Genomic DNA, 18,931 nt, shown 5'->3' on the forward strand with positions numbered 1-18,931 from the left:
GGGCTGCAGAGCTGCCGGTCCATCCCCTGCTCGCCCAGCACCATGTGATAGCTCAGGTCTGGACCCCCATGGAGTTCAGATCCACAGGCAGAGACGCCTGGTCAACAAAGTCAAGCCAGTGTGAATTGTCATCTGAAGTTTTCTCTTTTTCTTTTACTGTGGAACACTTCAAGCCACCCTGCCTCTTGCCCAGCCAGCCCAGCCTGTGGGCTGGTGGGTGAAGGGAACTCAAAGATGGTGACCTGGTGCCCTCTGCAGGGCTGTGCATAGAGCCACCCATGCCGTCACACGTACCCATGGAAGAGACCCTCACTCTTAACACTCTCCTGCTAGACTTCCAGGTCTCAAGTCTGCTCTGAAAACTGATCTGGGAGCCCACTTTTCACCAACGGGCAGGAGCAGGAGGTGGTGGGTGGGGTAAGATGTAGGTCAGAGGGGGCCAGAGGGGGCCCTGTATCTTAGGGCCAGAAGCCCGTAGACCTCTGAGCTAAGATCAGAGGGCCTAGCAATGTGAACATCTTGAAAATCCGATGAAGTGATGGCAAACGCTCCAACGCTGGACTCATGTGTCCCACTCGAGACACAGAAGCCCGCTCTGCCTACAGCTCTCCACAGTGCCTGGTCACTGTGGCCAGGCCCCGCGGCAGTTGTGGGCAAATCCTAACCCCACACGCTGCAATATCAGCACAAACCACCTGTTAGAACAAGGGTAAAAGTGTGATTCTCAAACATAAAGAGCAAGCTCAATAGGGAAAAAAGGGACACTGCATATGACTTTTAGAGTTTATTAAATAAGAAAACTGTTGATTTGAACAGGAGGAGAAAAGGACGTTTATTTAAAAAAATAACACTCACAGGAAAAGAGCGCAAAAGGCATCTAGTGTGTGTTACGGCTCCTCCGCTAGGAGGGGCTGGAAGGCACCCTGGGGGCCCTCAAGCTGACCTGGGGACTCTGCCCACGCTTCACGTCCCTGAATCCTGCAAGTTGCTGCGCAAGATGCCACTGGAAACGCCTATCAAACCCTCCAGCCACAGAGCTCCCAGGTCTGAAGGCCCATGAAGAGATGCTCTTAGACCGTGTCCGGCTGTGGAATGCCTGTGCTGACCTTGGTCCCTAGGGGGACAACAGCGGCCACCGCACAGGGCGCCTGTGCTCAGACCACCAACCGCAAGAGCCCTCCCCTGCCAGAAGCCGAGGGAGCAGGCCGCAAGCCAGGGCACGCTGAGCAAGGGCAGTAAGGTACACGTCCCTGTCCAAGGCGAGTGTGTACTTTTCGGCTCGCTCCCGTAGTGTCTCTACTGACAAAAGCAAAGACGGCCAACGGAACTCATCTTACAGCTAGAGCGCTGCAATGACGATGGAAACACTACAGAACCGCTGCTTTCGTTTACTAACTTAAAAAAAAAATCACTGGCTTTTATAGAATTGCCTTCGAATAGATGATCAGCGTCTACGAGGCGGTGTGGAGCTCAGCTAGAAAGGCTACGCAGAAGCGCAGGTGCGGCCCCATGTGTGTGGCTAATAACACTGCCGCACGTCACGAAGTTAGTGTCTCGGGATAAAGCTTTACTGTGGGTGAAGTCTGCACACTCAGAGACGTCGTGGCAGCTTGGAATCCGTCGGGAAGTGGTTTCAGGATGTAAACAGAGCTGGGAGCTGGAAGCACCTCTGTGGCTCTCACGACTCCTCCCCTTGGTCTTTAATCTCAGAAATTCTGTCTATAGATTTAAGGATTTCAGCAACGAGATTCAACGTTTCAGCTCCAGAAACCAGCTGCCTGAAACGAAAGCCCAGAGGTGACGGATGGCTTCTATTAATATAATCGCTCCGGGGCAGTAACAGAAGCACGGGGACTTCCCTGGTGGCCCAGGGGTTAGGGTTTCACGCTTTCACTGCAGGGAGCACAGGTTTGAGCTCTGGCTGGAGAATTAAGAACCCAAAAGCTGCGTGGTGCATCCTGACCCCACCCCCGCCCCACAAAAATTACTCCCCATAAACCCCCAAACACACACACACACAACAAAAACCCCAGAGCGTTAAAGCAAAGAAGGTCTCGAGCAAAAGCCACAGTTCGTTCAACATCAGATTTACTCTCCAGACACACTACGTGTTCAGCTTAGAAGTGATGGGCCTCACTGTCGGTGGCTGTGGCTGGACACCACTGCCCGCCGTGCTCAAGGGAGACAGAGGACGCCGGCCCAGGACGCCTCCCAGGAGCCCTGTTCAAGTTCGTGTGTTTTCACGAGACAGTACTGCCATCCTGTTTCACCCAAAATCTTGGTCGACGTCTTGCAGGCGATTAAGACCTGCCTGATGCTAACCCTCAAGCCTCCCAGGTGAGAATGGTTATCAGTTATCCCCATGTGGACCGGGAGGGGCTGCTGGCCCAGGCTGCCTCCCATGACCCTGGGGTGAACAGGGTCACGAGCCCCACCCCCCAGCCTGCAGCTTCAACAGCAGCCAGGGCCCCGCACTCACTTGATGGAGGCATGCGCATTGTTCATGACCACACGGAGGTTCTGCAGGGCCACATCCGTGTTCTGCTTCACCACCGTGAGGCTGGCGCCCTGGCCTGACCGCAGGGCTTCGTTCTCACGCTTGAAATCAGAGACCTGGGCCTGTGGGAGGGGAGACGTTACGACTCTCCCGGCTGGGCAGGAAGCGGCCAAGAGGCCATCCGACCGAAACCAAGCACCGTGCCCGTGGTAGTGCGACCAGAGGGCATCCCGTCTGTCCCCCACGACAAGGCGCCCTGCCCTGACTGGGGGGCTCCTGAAGGACATGACCTCTTGCCGTGCTGGTACCTTGCCCGCCATCTGGGGTGCTCGGACCCACCCCCAGCCCCGTGTGGGGCTCGACCAGGAGGTCCTGAGAAGGCAGCTCATACTGTCCTGATTTGGGTGCTTTGTTTTGTTGGGAGGGAACTGGAGGGGAGGATGGAGGAGGAAAGGTTCTTTCACTCACACGTGAACCGGTGAGGCCCTCTTGCTAGTTACCTGGAGCAAGCTGACCTCTTGTCTCAGTTTCAGGACGTGATTTTCTGCCTTCACTGCACGTTTCTGTGATTCCCCGACCAAAAAAAAAAAAAAGCCATCACTGACACGGCAGCTTGGACACAGCACGTCCCCTTGTTCCTGTCCCTCCGCGTCACCTGGCGGGCCCGCCCAACAGCTGGGCAGCCCATAGGAGGGACCCCTGCTCATGGCCCCGGCCTGGGCCCCCCAGGTAGTGGCACCTGACGCTTCACGACGTCTGGCCAGGCGGGCCCGCCCACCTCTCCCCGCGAACAAGGGCCCTGGCTGCTCACGGTCATGAGCTCCAGATTCTGCTCCACCTGCTGCACCACCGACTCCAGGTCGTGATAGTCACGCTCCTCCTTGATCATTTTCGCTTCTAACTTCCGCTCAAGCGTCCTCACCCTTGTTAAGGAAAAGGCCTGGGTTATCAATAACTCCTATGACTAATTCTGAGCGTGATAGACTATCAGAAGTTTTAACTGGATTGATCAGATAAAAACCACAGGAACCCAGGGTTAAAGAATGCAGCTGGAGGAGCACAGCCTTGGAGCTAGACACAGGTCAGCTCACGGTCGGGGCGCCCGGGGCGGTGGGGGAGGCTGTCTGACAGCCCCCTGCGCCACCATCAAGAGTGGCTGGTTTTGCTCTCAAGTTTTCAAATAAACTTTAACACAGAACATGAGAAACGTATCTGACACCGAGGATTTAGTGCAATAAAACCCGGGCTCAGTCCAACTCCCATACTTCATCACCGCTTTCACAGCAGTTTCTGAGGGTCAGGATGTGGGTGAATGGCAAGCCTATCTAAAAGCTTACATACATTTCTGTTTGAGTTTCAGAGAAGCTCTGAATCTCAGTCAGCTTTCTTCTTAGCTTAGAATTCTCATCTTTCAGCTGCAGAAAAAGAAAATCCTTATTAGAAACTCAGTGTCTCACTCAAAAAGTCTTCGTTTTCACAATTTGGCTCTGGAACTTCTTAATAAACAAAAGCATTCCAGAGGATCACTCTATAGTCCACGTAGAGAAAGAGAGAACAGAAGTGTCTGCTTTTTAGAACCTGTCACAGACTCCACTTTTACTCAGAATAGCTCTAAGCGACTGTAATCTTTTCACCAGGCAAGCTGTCCTCAACCGCTGCCTGGAGTGGACCATTTTCCGAGGGGCAGCGCTCTGAGACTCTCCCCCTGCCCCCGTTCACGCCGGAGACTGGCCCCCCAGCAGTCCTCTGCCAGTTCTCCTTGGGTCTTTCCGGGCGCCGACACAGTCAGCACGGGGACGCTGCCGCAGCTGCGCCACCACAGCCTTTCGTGCTTGGAGCCCAAACCCCAGCACGTGGAGGCCACTGGGGGCTCGGGCATCCTCCAAGAATGCTGCTCAGGCACGAGCAGTGACCAGGGAGGGGCGCCGACGCAACCCCCCCCTCACTTACTGCTTCGTAACTTATCTGCAGCGTCCGAAGGTGCCTGTCCCCCAGACTCTCTCCGTGGGCTGTGAAGTCAGTGCTGGGGCTCCCCGTCGGGGAGATGCGAGAGTCGGAGTCGCTCAGCGTCCATGGGGGCAGAGACGCGGGCCCCACCAGCTCCGACGGGTTGGAGAAAAAGGAGACGTACGTGCTGCAGGGCGACGTGCTGGCGGCCACCCTGGAGGAGTGCGTCTGCTCCACGGCAGACGGCAGGTAGGCCCCGTTCCACCCGTCCTCCTCGTCCTCGTCCTCGTCCAGGAGGTCGCCAGCCCCCGTCGGGTCTTCAAAAAATGGCTGCTGATACTCCAGGCCATAGCCCACAGTCTGGGAAGCTGGGGAGGTGTGGTCAAGTCCCAGCGAGTGCCTCGTGGCTTCCTAGAGAAGGCGGGGAAGCGATGCTTAGACTGGGGCCGCTGCAGGCCATCCCTCCCAGACGTCTGCTGCTGGCACAGAGAGAGAGGAGCCCTGTGGGCCTGAACTCTGCGCAGCCCCGCTTCGTCCCGCGTCGGGAGAGACGTCCGGAGGGCTTCCAGGGTCGCTGCGAATGCGGCCTCAGGAGTACCTGTGAGTAAACCCTGCTGTCGGTGTCCTCTTTTGACAGGCTCAGGTTCTTGGTCTTCAAAAACTCTTTAAAGGAGAACGGGTTTGCCGCTTCCAGATCTCCGAGTTTATCATCTGAAAGACACTAGGTGTCACACAGGCGAAAAGCCTCTGGAAGGCCCTCAGAGGGAGCTCCTATTCACTGCTCTTGCCTGAACGCGAACCCACCTACATCGGGAATGCTCATGTCCTGCCTCAGACCCCCGTGATGCTGGGAGACGACCAGCTGCCTGACAGGACGGACCGACTCGGGCGTCTGAGAGCCTCCTTCCCGTCCCCAGCCCCGCGCCCCCTGCACCTTGTTGCCATCGGGCTCCATGTGGGGAGCGCGAAGGCGCCTGTGGCCCCCTCCCAGCCAGAGACTCCAGGAGCAGCCTGCAGGGGAGCCGCCAGCCTCTTCCCGCCTCACCTCAGCTTTCCCTTCTCTCTCCACTCCCTGGGGACCCAGGCATCCACACCGCAGCCCTTTCAGCCCACCGACGACCCCCAGCCCAGTTGCCAGTCCTGTGTGAAGTTGGCTCCTGTGACTTCAGCTCCACCCCCGTCTCTTCAGACCCCTCAGGTGTGACTTCCCTCCTGCCCTGCGCCCTCCTTCCCTCCACCTGACGGTGAAGATCAGACCTGTGGGGCTGCACTCCCACGGGCTCCAGGTACACCAGTTACACGCTGTGCGACCTACAGCCCCACCCCGGGCACGTGCCTGGCACGTGGAGACACGGACGGAGAGAAAAACAAAGGATTACCGAACTACTCTACCTCCAAAGTGTGTGTTCTGAGCTCCTGGTGGACCTTGCTTGGCACACTTCCCCTTTCCATAGCCAAAATCTGCAGAGACACACCATCACCCCACTGTGACCACATGAGTGCTCTGTGACCCCAGCTTCCTCTGACACGGGGTCTCTAGTGCTGCGGTTTCTCACAGCCTGGAGGACGTTTAAAGCTCACGCCCATGGGCTCCTGCCTCTGGACATGGGCTGCTGCCATGGGCCTTGGCATCTGTGATTCTGAAAAACCTCCCAATAGGTTTGACACCCAGTGGGGCAGGTCTCGTGGGACCTCCTGAACACCCACAAGGGTGGTCAATGGCTCTCAGACCCCGACAGAACCACCTAAACGCCCCTAATACCCTGAAGGCCAAGCAGTGTTAGCCACCTGGGGAGAATTAGGAGGAACTAAAGCTGGCCTCCGCCCAGCTGCAGCGGACCAGGGAATGAATGGTTTAAGCCTGGTCTGCTGAAGGCTCCCTTATCCTTCCCACCTCGAAGAAAGGCAGGATTTTCTGTGCTCACCCTGGGCCTACCTCTAAGCCAACATTTACTGCGGTCTACCGGAACTGTCTGGCGGGGCGGGGGCGGGGGGTTCTCCACTATCAGACTGTGAACTCCAGGCGGCGGGACTCCCAGTGCCCGGCACACGGTGGGGCTAGTGGTCATCGCGAGGCCGGGGGTGAGCTGCGCTACCGCGCGGTACCACAAGCAGCGCCGGCCCTGTGGAGGGCGGGGTCCCTGAAGCTCGTCTCTCACCTGTGTCTCCCACGGAAGCTAGCACCGGACTGGGTACATAGCACATAAACGTCGGCCGAATGCCGAAGAAGTGGGACTCCAGGTCCCTGGCTGGGGGGCGCTCACAGTCTAGCTGGGGGAGACAAGACCGGCGCTCATAGAACGCGGGAGCTGTAATAACAACAAGAGCGACTTCACCCGCGCGCCCGCCTCACCTGGACCTCAGCGCGGCCGCAGGGCCGCGGCCGCCCGCCCGTCCCCCGCCCGCTCACCGTCCGGAATGACGAGGCTCCGGGCCCGGGACAGCGGGGTGACGCCCTGGCGGCGCGCGTAGCCCGCCATCGCCGCGGGCTGCGCGGCGCCGGCCCTCTTCAGCCCGGCAGCGGCGGCTCCATGGCCCCGGCTCCGTCCCGGCCGCGGCCCGAGTCGCCCGCCTCCGTCGCCCGCCGCTCGGCCGCCGCTCCGAGCCTCTGGCCGCTGCTTCCGCTCCGCGCACCGGAAGCGCGAGGCCGAGCGCCGCGAGCGGGCGCCGGGGGGGCGGGGCGCCGGGGGCGGAACCAGAAGTGACGACAGAAGCGGTGGGCGGGGACACAAGATGGCGGCTATGGTGCTGGCGGCGACGCGGCTGCTGCGGGGCTCGGGCTCGTGGGGCCGCTCGCGGCCGAGGTGAGCCGAGGGCGGGCCGGGGGTCGGCCGGGGGCCGGGGCAGCCCGAGCCCCCCTGGGTGCCCCGCCTCCGGCTTCCCCATGCCGTGGCGCGGCGGCCGGTGAGCGGGCTGGGGGTGCGGGCCCCCGGCCCCGTCCCCGAGGCGACGGCGGGGCTTCCTCGTCTGGCGCCCCGGGCTCCGGCCCCGAGCTTCATCCTTCTCTCCTCTCCCTCCCGCTTCTCCCGGGCGGTCGGGGGCTTGTTCGAGGTCACGTGTCATCTCCGCCTCGGGCCCCTTCCGGCCGCGTGTCCCCTTGTGAGGCCGAGCCCGCGGGGCCTCGGCTCCTTGGGGCCCGCGGAGCCGGGGTTCCGTGGCGGCCAGAGCCGTGCCCTTGGCCGCAGCTCTGTGCGCCTTCTCCTCTGGACCTCTAGCCTTTTCCCACACTAGCACTTTCGTTCAGGCGACAGGTGGGGTTTTGCCTTCTCGCTGTGTACGGCATTTGCGTGGGAGCCGGGTGCTATGATGACAGAAACCAGGCAGTGTGTTCAGACAATCGCGCACCCAGAGTATCAGCTTTGAAGCCTCAGTTCCGCGGTAGGAAACAGGAGACAACTTCAGGAAGAATGAAGAGCAGCCTCCAAGGAGGTGTTAAGCCAAGAGAGGTGGGAAATGAGAGAAGGGTCAGGCCTGTGAGCAGTGCTGGTGAAGAAGGCAGGGCAGGCCCAGCTGCGGGCGTGATGAGCCCGTGTGTTGAGAGCATGAACAGCGGGCCAGTGGGCGCACCTGGTGCGGCGGGACTCCATGGGTTAGGAGATGAGTTTGGAGAGTGAGTCGGGGGTCAGAGCATACAAAGCCTTTGGGAGCTGGTGAAGAGGTGTGGCTTCCATTTAGACTCCAGGGGGGGCTTTTGAAGGGCAGAGCTTGGTCAGGTGCTCTGTGAGCAGAAACTGACTTGACCCACACAGCCCCCACCCGTTAAGGGGCTGTTCCTACTGTTGTATAGACACAGCACAAGCTTGCCTCAAGGGCTTGGGCTCAGCCTGAATTTGCTCCCTCGGTGACGCTCTTGGTCGCACCTCTGCCCTGTCTCTGGGGTGGTGTAGAAATCCTTTACACAGGGAGATGCAGGCTTTTTGATGTGTGCAAAACACAACTGCACCTTGGTGGCCACCACGGTTTACACTGTTCTCTCACTCTTTTTTTTCCGGTCATTCCAGGCGTCTTGCAGGATGTCAGTTCCCCAACCAGAGACTGAGTCTGGGCCCCGGCTGTGAAAGTGCCGAGTCCTGACCATTGGGCTGCCAGGGAAGGCCGCAGCGTCTCATTTTTCTCATGCCTCACCGCCTTCTCCGCTGCAGGTTTGGAGACCCCGCATACAGACGGTTCAGCAGTGCCGGTGCCTACCCCAGCATCCCCCTCTCTTCGCCCTTGCCCGGAGTACCCAAGCCTGTTTTTGCTACAGTTGACGGACAAGAAAAGTTTGAAACCAAAGTTACCACGCTGGACAATGGACTCCGTGTGGCATCCCAGAATAAGTTTGGACAGTTCTGTACAGTAGGGAGTAAGTACTGTTGGTAGTGCTGTGGGTGGTCCTGTTTGTTGCAAAATGTGCACACCTCAATCGACTGTGAGTTGTAATTAGGGCGTAGTTAATAAACTGTGTCGAGTGAAAAAGCGTATTACAGAATCTGAAGGTTTAGCAGCTGCAGAATGAATGGTAGCTGTCTCGGTGGTGGGTTTGTTTTCCCTCTTTCTACCTTTCTGTTGCTCTAAAAATTTTCTACGGCGAGCGTAAAGTGAGCAATCCTGTAAGTACTGACGTGTGTACACCCCTGAAGTGCTCGGAACTGCGACGGTGCACGCGCGTCACTCGAACGCGTTTAAATTTGGCTGTTTAGTTGTATTCACACTTTTAAAAGGTTTGTTTTAAGCGTTTCCTGTCGAACATTTGGTTTAATCTGTCAATTTTCTTTTTATCACCAGTTCTTATTAACTCTGGATCAAGATATGAAGCGAAATATCTTAGCGGAATTGCTCACTTTTTGGAAAAATTGGCATTTTCGGTCAGTGTCCAGTTGGTCATTTTGAGTCTATGCTTGGGAAGAACCTATCCAGTTTCCTCTTTAAGAATGGCAATTTCCATAAGTAATTAAGTTGCTGAGTTGATGTTAATTAAAAGATATTAGAGTTAAAAAAAAAGTTGATTTAATGTGTTTTGAAAGGAAGAGCAAAGTATTTTCTTAAAAATTGTATTTTGGAGGTTTTGAACTGCTTATTTAGATTCTCTTATTTTTCGTAGTCTACTGAGAGATTTGACAGCAAAGATGAAATTCTGCTTACCTTGGAGAAGCACGGGGGTATCTGCGATTGCCAGACCTCGAGGTATGCCGGCTTCACACACGGATCCCTCTTGCATCACATGGAGCTGCTGCTCTCATCCTTGCTCACAGTCCCCTGAATTCCTCCCTCGAAGAGGCTGTGGGGCTGAATGGTGAGAAGCGAGCCCTGGTCCAGGCAGAGAGCTGGTGGTGAATTGGACGAGTGGACAAACTTAGAGGGCCACAGGGCCTCCAGAAGGCCGTTTTCCTGGTCATTGGAGATAGGCCGCCGGCTGGGCACAGGGGGTCTCTACGGTGCTCACAGATCAGGCAGAGGGCGGCCCCACAGGTGATGGACGTAAGAACCAGGGACCCAAGGTGTGGTGGGAGTGTGGAAGATGGGCCTCTAACTCGTTCTGGAGTCAGGAAAGTGACTTGACGTTGGCCTGGTTCTTGAGGGAGCTTGCCAGGTGGAACGATGGGAGACAGCGGCTCAGACCTGGATGGAGAGTAGCAGTTGCAGAGGCTCAGCCTGAAGAGGCAGGGGTCTGTTTGGGAGGGGGGGTCACAGACAGCCAGGGGTGTGGTGGACAGGGACAGGTGGCGTTTATCTAGGGTAGGGCGTGTTCAGGAAGCTTTGTTCAGGGCAACATGAGATGAGCAAAAATCACACTTTGGGGGCAGGGTGTGTTATGTGTCGTGTGGAATCTTATTATTAGTTCCCTGACCAGGGATCGAACCTGTGTCCCCTGCAATGGAGGTGCAGGATCCTAACGCAGGGGCTGCCAGGGAAGTCCCGGGTCCTACCTGTTTAGGTGGTTGGTTATCTCCATCTGAATGCTGCATAGTGAAATGACAGGGATTAGAGTTAGCGTGGTCTCTGTGTTCATGGCTTCAGAAAGACGTCTGCTGAGAAGCTGGTGGTTCCCAGCTGCCTGTGAGTGAAGTCAGACTCTCTGCCTGCGATGTCGTTTAGAGCCTCTTCCTCCGTGTCCCCAGGTCCCCTTCTGGTCAGGCGGGCCTGAGTCCTGCTCCCACGCAGCCCACCCACTCTCAGCTCCCCATCTGGTTCTCTCTCCCTGCCCCCGCTCAGGATGGCCCCTTCGTGCAGAGGCCCTGGGGGCTGTCTGCCCCACGGCTGGCTCCTCTCCTGTGGCCACTGTGCTCTCTGGCCTCCTGCCTGACCTCCCATCTGCCCGCACTCGTGGCTCTGGTTTTCAGAGCCATGAGCTCTTAAAGGGGACGCCCGTGCTTCCCCTTCCGAGGTGACTTGGTGCGCCTGTCCCGTTGCAGCGCTGCTGTCTGAGGCCAGGTGTGCACCCCACGGACCGGCCACGCAGCACGGGGGGCGGGAACAGCTGTGGAGGGGCCTGTGCTGGTGAGGACCGCTCAGAGCCCCGCTCGTTTGCTGGACAGTGTCTTCTACTCCAGCGCTTAGCCTGTGCAGGTGTGGATCCTGCCTGCTGAGGGTTCATACTGTGCGACAGGAAAGGGGAGCAGCACCAGGTGTGGGCTGAGCCTGGATGCAGCGTGGCGTTACCCCCACCCCACCCGCGTATGCCTGTCGTGCCCTCAGTGCCCCCAGGATTGGTTTTGTTGGCTTTTTCAGAGACACCACCATGTATGCTGTGTCTGCGGATTCTAAGGGCCTGGACACCGTGGTAGGCTTGCTGGCAGACGTGGTCCTGCACCCCAGGCTGACAGGTGCGCTCCGGCTGCTTGAGGGGCCCTGGGGGTGGGGTGCCCGGGGCTGCCCGGCCAGGGACGGTTAGCACAGGGACACTGGAAGGCACGCTCACAGGAAATGTGCTTGGTGCTGGGTGCGTGACACGCCTCGCTCTGCTCTGCCGCATCTGCAGTGGAAAGGTCCTTTCATTTCAGAAAGGCCTCTCGGGTGGTGTTTATATACTGACGGGTGTGCTACCAGGAGTCTCCATGTCCGTGTCTCCCCCCGCCTCCCCCAGCCTTACAAACGGCAGGATTTGAGCTCCCCCCCCAGGAGCAGGGCCAAACTGGGCTGGCTGCGGTGTTTCGCAGCAGCCTGGCCTTGGGGCGGTGGGGGAGCGGGGGTCCCAGGCTACAGGACCACGTTCACGGTCCTCTGGCGTTCGTCCCAGTGACCTGAGGAAACGCCCCCGATGTTGGGCTGTGCGTGTGTCTGGGTGGACGGTTGGGGACCGGTGTGCCTCTCACAGGAGGCTGCGCCTCAGAGCAGGTCCGCGTGGCTGCCTTGTGCCGGAGCCGGAGCACGCCCAGTTCTCCAGTCTGCTTGCAGGGTGTGCCCCGTCCCCCCGACTCGCACATACGTCCCCCAGGACTGTCCCGGGGAAGGCAGAGGAGACTGCCAGCGCCCACGGGTCAGCGACATGGCCTGTTCAGGGATCCGGGCTCCAGGTGGCTCCTCCTGAGCCTCGCGATTTGGTTCTTTGCAGACGAGGAAATTGAGATGGCGCGCATGGCTGTGCAGTTTGAGCTGGAAGACCTCAACATGCGGCCCGACCCGGAGCCGCTCCTCACCGAGATGGTTCACGAGGTGAGGTGGGCGCAGCGCCCCGGGGCCGCCTCTGGGGCCGCCTGGGGTTTCTCAGGGTGTCAGCAGTGCCCGTTGTAAACTTCCCAGTCCTCAGAGCAGCGGGAGCTCTGGGACGTGCCCTTTACGTTTCTTACGAGTTCTCATTCTGGAGCGGCGGGTTTTATTATTTTTGTAAACACACAAAGCTGCTCCGCCAAGCGGTAGCTGAACCAAGCAGCTGGCGGGCTTCCCGTCTGGTGGGGATCGCCACGGGCCAGCTCGCGCGGGGGCCTGGCCGCCTTCTCTCTGTCACCTGTGTTCCTCTCGCTTCCGGTGCCAAGGCGGCGTACAGGGAAAACACGGTGGGCCTCCGCCGTTTCTGCCCCGCGGAGAACGTCGGGAAGATGGACCGGGAAGTGCTGCATGCTTACCTGAGGAACTACTACACCCCTGACCGCATGGTGCTGGCCGGGGTAGGGGTGGAGCACGCGCGGCTGGTTGAGTGCGCCCGGAAGCACCTCCTGGGGACCTGCCCCCCCTGGGGCACTGGGGCGGCCGTGCACGTGGACAGATCGGTGGCTCAGTACACTGGGGGCATTGTCAAGGTAACGCCGTGACCTCGGGCTGCGCGTGCTTTCTTGGGCTTCTCTTTAGGTGCTCTCTTACGCTCATCCTGTGGGTGTTTGAGTTGATGATGTTGTTGCAGCTTCACCTTAACCCAGATCCTCCTTAGAGCTGAGTTGGGCCAGAGCCAGAGGCTCGAGGGGCTCTCGCCTCTCCAGGGCCTCCTGATGTTACTGCACAACTTCTGTAGGCCTGGTCACAGATCCCTTGGCCTGAGGAGCACCGAGGCCCGGTGGCCCGTATCTGAGAGCACTCACCCATTCTGCTTTGTTGCAGCTGGAGAGAGACATGTCCAATGTCAGCCTGGGCCCCACCCCATTCCCTGAGCTCACACACATCATGATCGGCCTGGAGAGCTGCTCCTTCCTGGTGCGTCCCACTGCCCTGCTGAGCGCTGCCCCAGCCTCCCACCGGAAGGGCATGTCACCCCCCCCCCCCATGAGCCCCACCCGCCTTGTTCCCGCAGGAGGGGGACTTCACTCCCACCCCATGTCCCAGCAGAAGGGGCCTTCACCTCTCCCCACTCACCCCCCCATGTCCCCGCAGGAGGGGGACTTCATTCCTCCCACCCCCCATGTCCTCACAGGAGGAGCCTTCACCTCCCCAATGAGCCTCCCCTGTGTCCCTGCAGGAGGGAGACTTCATTCCCACCCCATCCCCCATGTCCCCGCAGGAGGGGCCTTCACCTCCGCCCACTCACCCCCCCCCCCCCCCCCGTGTCCCCGCAGGAGGGGGACTTCATTCCTCCTACCCCCCATGTCCTCACAGGAGGGGCCTTCACCTCCCCAATGAGCCTCCCCTGTGTCCCCACAGGAAGGGGACTTCATTCCCACCCCACCCACCATGTCCCCACAGGAGGGGCCTTCACCTCCCCCCACTGACCCCCGCCATGTCCCCGCAGGAGGGGGACTTCATTCCCCCCACTGATCCCCCTCCCCGTGTCCTCACAGGAGGGGCCTTCACCTCCCCCCACTGACACCCCCCCCCCCCCCCCGGTGTCCCCACAGGATGGGGACTTCATCCCTTTTGCGGTGCTGAACATGATGATGGGCGGGGGCGGCTCCTTCTCGGCCGGTGGGCCTGGCAAGGGCATGTTCACCAGGCTCTACCTCAACGTGCTCAACAGGTGGGTCGGGCGTGCCACGTCCAGTTGTATTGGGGCCCTGGCCCAGCCGAACCCACTCTGGGGCTGTGATGCCTTTCCTGTGTCCCTCGCAGGCACCACTGGATGTACAACGCGACCTCCTACCACCACAGCTACGAGGACACGGGCCTGCTGTGCATTCACGCCAGCGCCGACCCCAGACAGGTGAGGCTGGGCTGCTTTCCCCCGGGGCGGGGGCCGGGGGCTCAGCTGGCACGCTCGTGCTTCCCGCTCTCTTGCAGGTTCGAGAGATGGTGGAGATCGTCACAAGGGAGTTTGTCTTAATGGCTGGGACTGTGGACGTGGTGAGTACATCCGTACATCCGTGATGCTGGCTGGTGGAGACTGCGGCATGGGGCGGCCAGCAGTGGCCCGTGTTGCGTGCCCACCCCAGCAGCATCTCAGCCGGGGCAGCACAGCCCGCAGGCGGGGGCCCGTCCTTGCTGGTGTCCCTGCTGAGGAGCCCCCAGCCCGGCCTCCTGGGCCCACCCCACGGCGTCTCAGCCGCCTGCGGAGGAACCGGAGAAGCACCCCACAGAATGAGCTGGCCACCCGCGGTGTTTGTCTCACCTTTTCTGCCTCTTGTTTGTTTTTAAGTCCTGTTTCCTTGTTTGTTTTTTATGCCATACACGTTTAGAAGTCTTGTTTTTTCCTGGACCAGAGCTGGCACAAACGAGCAGGTTCTATATACACGGTCCATGTGGACTGTGCTCATACACATCCACAGGCACCCAGCAGCAGAGAGCCCGGCGCATGAGCCGTCTCCTCTGGGTTAGTGCTCCGCCTCTAGAGCTGCTTTCTGCATGTCCCGTCTGCAGGATATGCAGTTACCACATATTTCCTGATAAGAAGCATGGTTTTAACAATAAAAACACGTGTGGAAGTTTACACTTGACTTCGTTAGCATCCTACCAGAAAAACAGTGCAGTGTTTTTCTCTCAGGCGACGCCAATTTGAGACAAAAAGTATTTGCCTGACGTTGCAGACGCGAGTGCGGCCCGCGTGAGGTCGGGACTTGGCGGGCGTCAGTGGTGCGGAGTCAGTGCTGGTGCTTCCCCAGGCCTGCGCGCCCCTAGCAGGCGGCCCGCGCCTCTCCTCAGCCCCACCTCGCCCCTCGAGCTCCCGGTTGGGCCTCAGGGATGTGGCCGCTGGGCTCTTTGTCTAAGCTTCCGACTTGGCCGCGGAGGCCCCAGGGGCACAGCTGGTAGTGTGAGTGCCGCTGCCCGGGCCTTGCTCCTGGGCTTGGGGGAGGCCCTGCAGCCAACATCCCACTGTTTTCCTTTTGGTTGCCACGTGCGGTCCCCTTTGGGGTCCTGCAGTTCGGGGGGTGTGGTTTTTCCTGCTTGTGTCACATGGCAGACTGTTTAGACACAAGCGGTCCAGGGAGGCAGGACTTAGGCCTGTTTGGAATGTGGCCAAGGCCTTGTTAGTGCATTCCCCCCAACCCAGAAAGCCCCGAGGATGAAGCACGCGGGACTTGGCTGGTGACTTGGGCGAAAGCCTGAGCCCGGGGGGGTTTCCTCCCTTATTCAGCCCAGGGTAAGTGAAGACCCTTCCTCAGGACACGTCTGTCAGCCTCTGCCGCCTGGGCCACATGCCAGTGGCCGGGTGGTGGGGCGTGAGGACTGAGCTGCGTGCCCCTGCAGGTGGAGCTGGAGCGGGCCAAGACGCAGCTCACGTCCATGCTCATGATGAACCTAGAGGCCCGGCCTGTCATCTTCGAGGACGTGGGGAGGCAGGTGCTGGCCACGCGTTCCAGAAAGCTGCCCCATGAGCTGTGTGCGCTCATCCGTGAGTAGGGTTCCTGGGTGGGGGCCCCGCGGGCTCGGGCCCCGCCTTGCCCTTCACCCGGCGTGCTTCCCAGCCCTGCCAGCGCCAGCTCAGCGCCTTACTCGTCCCGCCCCAGCTTTTTGCCCCCTCACACACGGGCCTCACAGCCTCTCCAGGTTTAGCACAGATTCAGCGCCTCACACACGGGCCTCACAGCCCCTCCAGGTTTAGCACAGATTCAGCGCCTCACACATGGGCCTCACAGCCCCTCCAGGTTTAGCACAGATCAGCGGGGACCTGGGTGGAGCGCGTGGCCAGAGCCCGCTGCACGTGGAGGGGCAGCAGCCCCCACGTTGGCTCTGTGCCAGGCGGTGGTGGTCTCCCTGCTTGAACGTCCAGGCGTGCCCTAAGCTTCATCTGCCTGTAACGCTCAGCCTCTGCAGATTGCTCGGGTCTGCAACCCCAGAAGGGTTTGCCTGCCGCTTTGTGGAGGTGCCTCACTCGGGTGAAGTGTCTCCTGGGTGTGGAGACCCTCTGGGAACTGCGCTCACCCCACCCGTGTGTGAACTCTTGTCTTCCCTCGGAGAAGCCGCCTGGCGCTTGAGAACCACAGTTGCGACCTCCCCAAGGCCTCATCTGTAGGAAATTAGTTCCTGGGTTGTCAGTCCCGCCTCTGAGGCTGGGCTGCATGTACGGCCCCTCAGCCCCCTGGTTCCAACCCCATCCACTGTCCACGCGGCCCTGAGGAGGTAGTTTTTCCTCTCCTGTGGAATTGTTGTCTTAGGTGAACAAATGAGGTCTGCTTTTTTCCCTTGGTTATTACTAACTTTCTGGGAATGAGCACGTCCTCGTGTGTCTGAAACTAACACTTGCCCGCCCACTAAGACCTCGCCCTGACCCACTGCGGCCCACTCTCGGCTGCACTCGGACACTCTGCAGTCCCTAGCACCGCTCCCGGCAGGTGGGGGGCGCTGGCAGGGGGACCCACCCGTCTGTTCAGGGCTGCCGCCACAGCGTGGAGAGGGCTGGGCTGCGGCAGTGTGGCCCTGGCTGGGTGGCCCTGACACTCTGCTCCTGTGCCAGGCGACGTGAAGCCGGAGGACATCAAGAGGGTCGCCTCCAAGATGCTCCGTGGGAAGCCTGCCGTGGCTGCGCTGGGGGACCTGAGTGAGCTGCCCACGTACGAGCACGTGCAGACAGCGCTGGCCAGCAGGGACGGGCGCCTGCCCCGGGCGTGCCGGCTCTTCCGGTAGAGGCGCCACAGCGGCGCGCCCTGTGCATCTCGGGGGTGACGGCAGGGCAGACGCTTATGGCCTGGGACTTCCTGAACGTGAGTGGACCGCTCAGCAGAGCACGCTTCCTTCAGAAGACAGGCAACCAGCAGAATAAAGGTTGCTCTCCAGCCCTGTGGCCGGAAACCAGGGACTCGCAGGGAGAGGGAGCCACCGGTGGGGGTCAGGCCAGGCTCACCTTCCTGCTCGCCCAGGAATCTGGGCGGGTGGGGGCACCACGCGGTCCCTGAAACGAGTGGTGTTGAAGTGGGTGAGGCCTGACCTCTCCTTGGAGGCCAGCGGGGCCCGCCAGCCTGCCCGCTTCTGGAGGCTGTGGCCATCCACACCAGCATCTGGGGTCCCAGGGTGACCCTTCATCCCACTTGACTGATGCGGGGAAGCTTCTCCCTCTCCTGATCTCCGAGGTGTGCAGACAGGGCGGCTGGGCCTTCTGAGACTTGACTGGGGGACGTGCTGGGCGGCAGGAGGACTGAGGCTGTGTGTGGAGCCCTGCGGGGCCAGGCGGCCTTGGTGAGGGCACCGCGGGGCCTGGGCGCTGCACTGGCTGCCCTCCGGACGCTGCTGTGGTTCCGAGGGAGGCTTCCTTCCTGGCCGTCAGCGGGGTGCACAGCTTTGTAGCCGAGAGTCGACTCCAGGCCATGTGTTTCGAAAGCCCAGGGGCAGCCCCTGCTGGGTGCAGGCGTGATCTCAGGCCGTCAAATAAATGTTGCAGCTTCGGCGTCAGCCGTCACGTCCCCTCGCCTCGCCACAGCCTGTCGCACAGCCCTGTCTCTCTGCTGCCGCGCGGGAGCCCTCCTGGGTGGGAGGCGCCAGCCCCTGCCCTCACTGGCCCCTCTGCTGCCGTCCGCTGAGTGGGGCCCGGTGGTTGGGACCTTCTGTGGTCATTGCAATGGGACAGAGGGAGGCGTGCTGGGAGCTGGTACCAGCCGGGCCGTGTCTGCTGGGAGGCTGAGCCCGGGGGTTTCGTTTCCTGGCTGCCTGCCCCTGACTTCACGGCCCCCTCCACTACACTCAGCCTCACGCAGCCCCCACCCCCCACGCTGTCCACTCTGCTTCTAGAGCCCTGCGTGCCCCTTCGTCATCCTCTTGGTTGGCACCCCCGCAAGGCTGATCCTCAGGGACTGCCTGGCTGGCAGTTCATGCCCACGCCCTGGCGGCAGCCTGGTGCCAGTCTATGGCAGGACTCGGCATGTTTGAGACAGCAAGAGCCAGGTTTTAAAAACCACCCTCACACGTGGTTATATTTCAGTTCTTTATGAAGCTTATTTTGTAGACCCTGGTGAATTTCATTTTCATTAATTTGAATTTCAACCTAACTTTCCAAGTAAAATCCCATTCACGAAAGTCTAATTGGTTACATAAAATATACCGCTTCACTGTGGACCCATGAGATGTGTGCAGTGACCTGCCCCCCACTCCCAGCTCAGGACATGAAGCTCAGTCTCAAGCAAAACTAATTCATATCAACGTCACTAACTTTTCCATCATTTCTCAGAGAAAATGCCAAGAAAGAATCCATAAAACCCTACTCATTGTGACCCCCTTTATCACAAAGATCTGTAACAAGAGACTTCCTGTTAATTGGTTCAAAGCTTAATGGTACATTCATCAAAATTTTATACATCCAGTCTGAAGAGTTTCCAGAAATCAGATGGGATAGGCTGTGCATTCTCATTCATGGAATTTTCTGAGTTTGTATCAGAATACTGGGTGTGTATCACTTTGACATGGAGACACATTTTGGAAGCTGAGGCTAATGAAAGTTGGATACAATATTGGTTGGAAGTGACTTAATATCGCTCAACAAGATCTGTCGAGAACACTTACCTGGGGCCGTGCGTGGGTGCAAACGGCAGGACGGGGCCAGGTGAGGCCGAGCCCCCTCCTCAGGCACAGCCTGTGCTTGCAGGAGCCTCACGAGCACAGGTGTGAAGACTGGTCTTTCTAGGACCCAATCTTTGGCCAGAAAGAGCTTAAGATTCAATATATGCATTTATTTAAAAATATAAATATGGAAAAATAAATAATTTAAAAGACTAGATT

At 59.4% G+C, this 18,931-nt stretch overlaps 2 protein-coding genes across 9 annotated transcripts; one reads left to right on the forward strand and one right to left on the reverse strand.

Moving 5' to 3' along the window:
* Positions 1-771: 771 nt before the first annotated feature.
* On the reverse strand, positions 772-7,088 carry ENTR1 (endosome associated trafficking regulator 1). Of its 5 annotated transcripts, none has more exons than XM_055541551.1 (10): positions 6,855-7,088; positions 6,604-6,753; positions 5,837-5,905; positions 5,043-5,155; positions 4,448-4,855; positions 3,839-3,912; positions 3,336-3,420; positions 2,998-3,060; positions 2,480-2,619; positions 772-1,778 (listed from the first exon to the last, which is right to left on the reverse strand). In XM_055541551.1, the coding sequence occupies exons 1-10, from the start codon at positions 6,922-6,924 to the stop codon at positions 1,679-1,681; spliced, it is 1,272 nt and encodes a 423-aa protein (XP_055397526.1). In that variant the 5' UTR covers positions 6,925-7,088; the 3' UTR covers positions 772-1,678. The 5 variants fall into 5 exon arrangements, with proteins under 5 accessions (XP_055397526.1, XP_055397524.1, XP_055397528.1 ...); XM_055541549.1 differs by having other exon boundaries at positions 3,309-3,420; XM_055541553.1 differs by lacking the exon at positions 6,604-6,753 and having other exon boundaries at positions 3,309-3,420.
* Positions 7,089-7,116: 28 nt separating this feature from the next.
* On the forward strand, positions 7,117-18,925 carry PMPCA (peptidase, mitochondrial processing subunit alpha). Of its 4 annotated transcripts, XM_055541545.1 has the most exons (13): positions 7,117-7,248; positions 8,587-8,789; positions 9,212-9,291; positions 9,528-9,610; positions 11,156-11,250; positions 11,979-12,079; positions 12,400-12,663; positions 12,959-13,051; positions 13,690-13,808; positions 13,901-13,991; positions 14,069-14,131; positions 15,473-15,617; positions 16,680-18,925. In XM_055541545.1, exons 1-13 carry the CDS (start codon positions 7,178-7,180, stop codon positions 16,847-16,849), a joined length of 1,578 nt encoding a protein of 525 aa, XP_055397520.1. In that variant the 5' UTR covers positions 7,117-7,177; the 3' UTR covers positions 16,850-18,925. The 4 variants fall into 4 exon arrangements, with proteins under 4 accessions (XP_055397520.1, XP_055397522.1, XP_055397521.1 ...); XM_055541547.1 differs by lacking the exon at positions 12,400-12,663; XM_055541546.1 differs by lacking the exons at positions 15,473-15,617; positions 16,680-18,925 and adding an exon at positions 14,221-14,710.
* Positions 18,926-18,931: the final 6 nt, after the last annotated feature.

Source organism: Bubalus kerabau, chromosome 11 (assembly GCF_029407905.1).
Source record: "Bubalus kerabau isolate K-KA32 ecotype Philippines breed swamp buffalo chromosome 11, PCC_UOA_SB_1v2, whole genome shotgun sequence".
Lineage (NCBI taxonomy): Eukaryota > Metazoa > Chordata > Mammalia > Artiodactyla > Bovidae > Bubalus > Bubalus kerabau.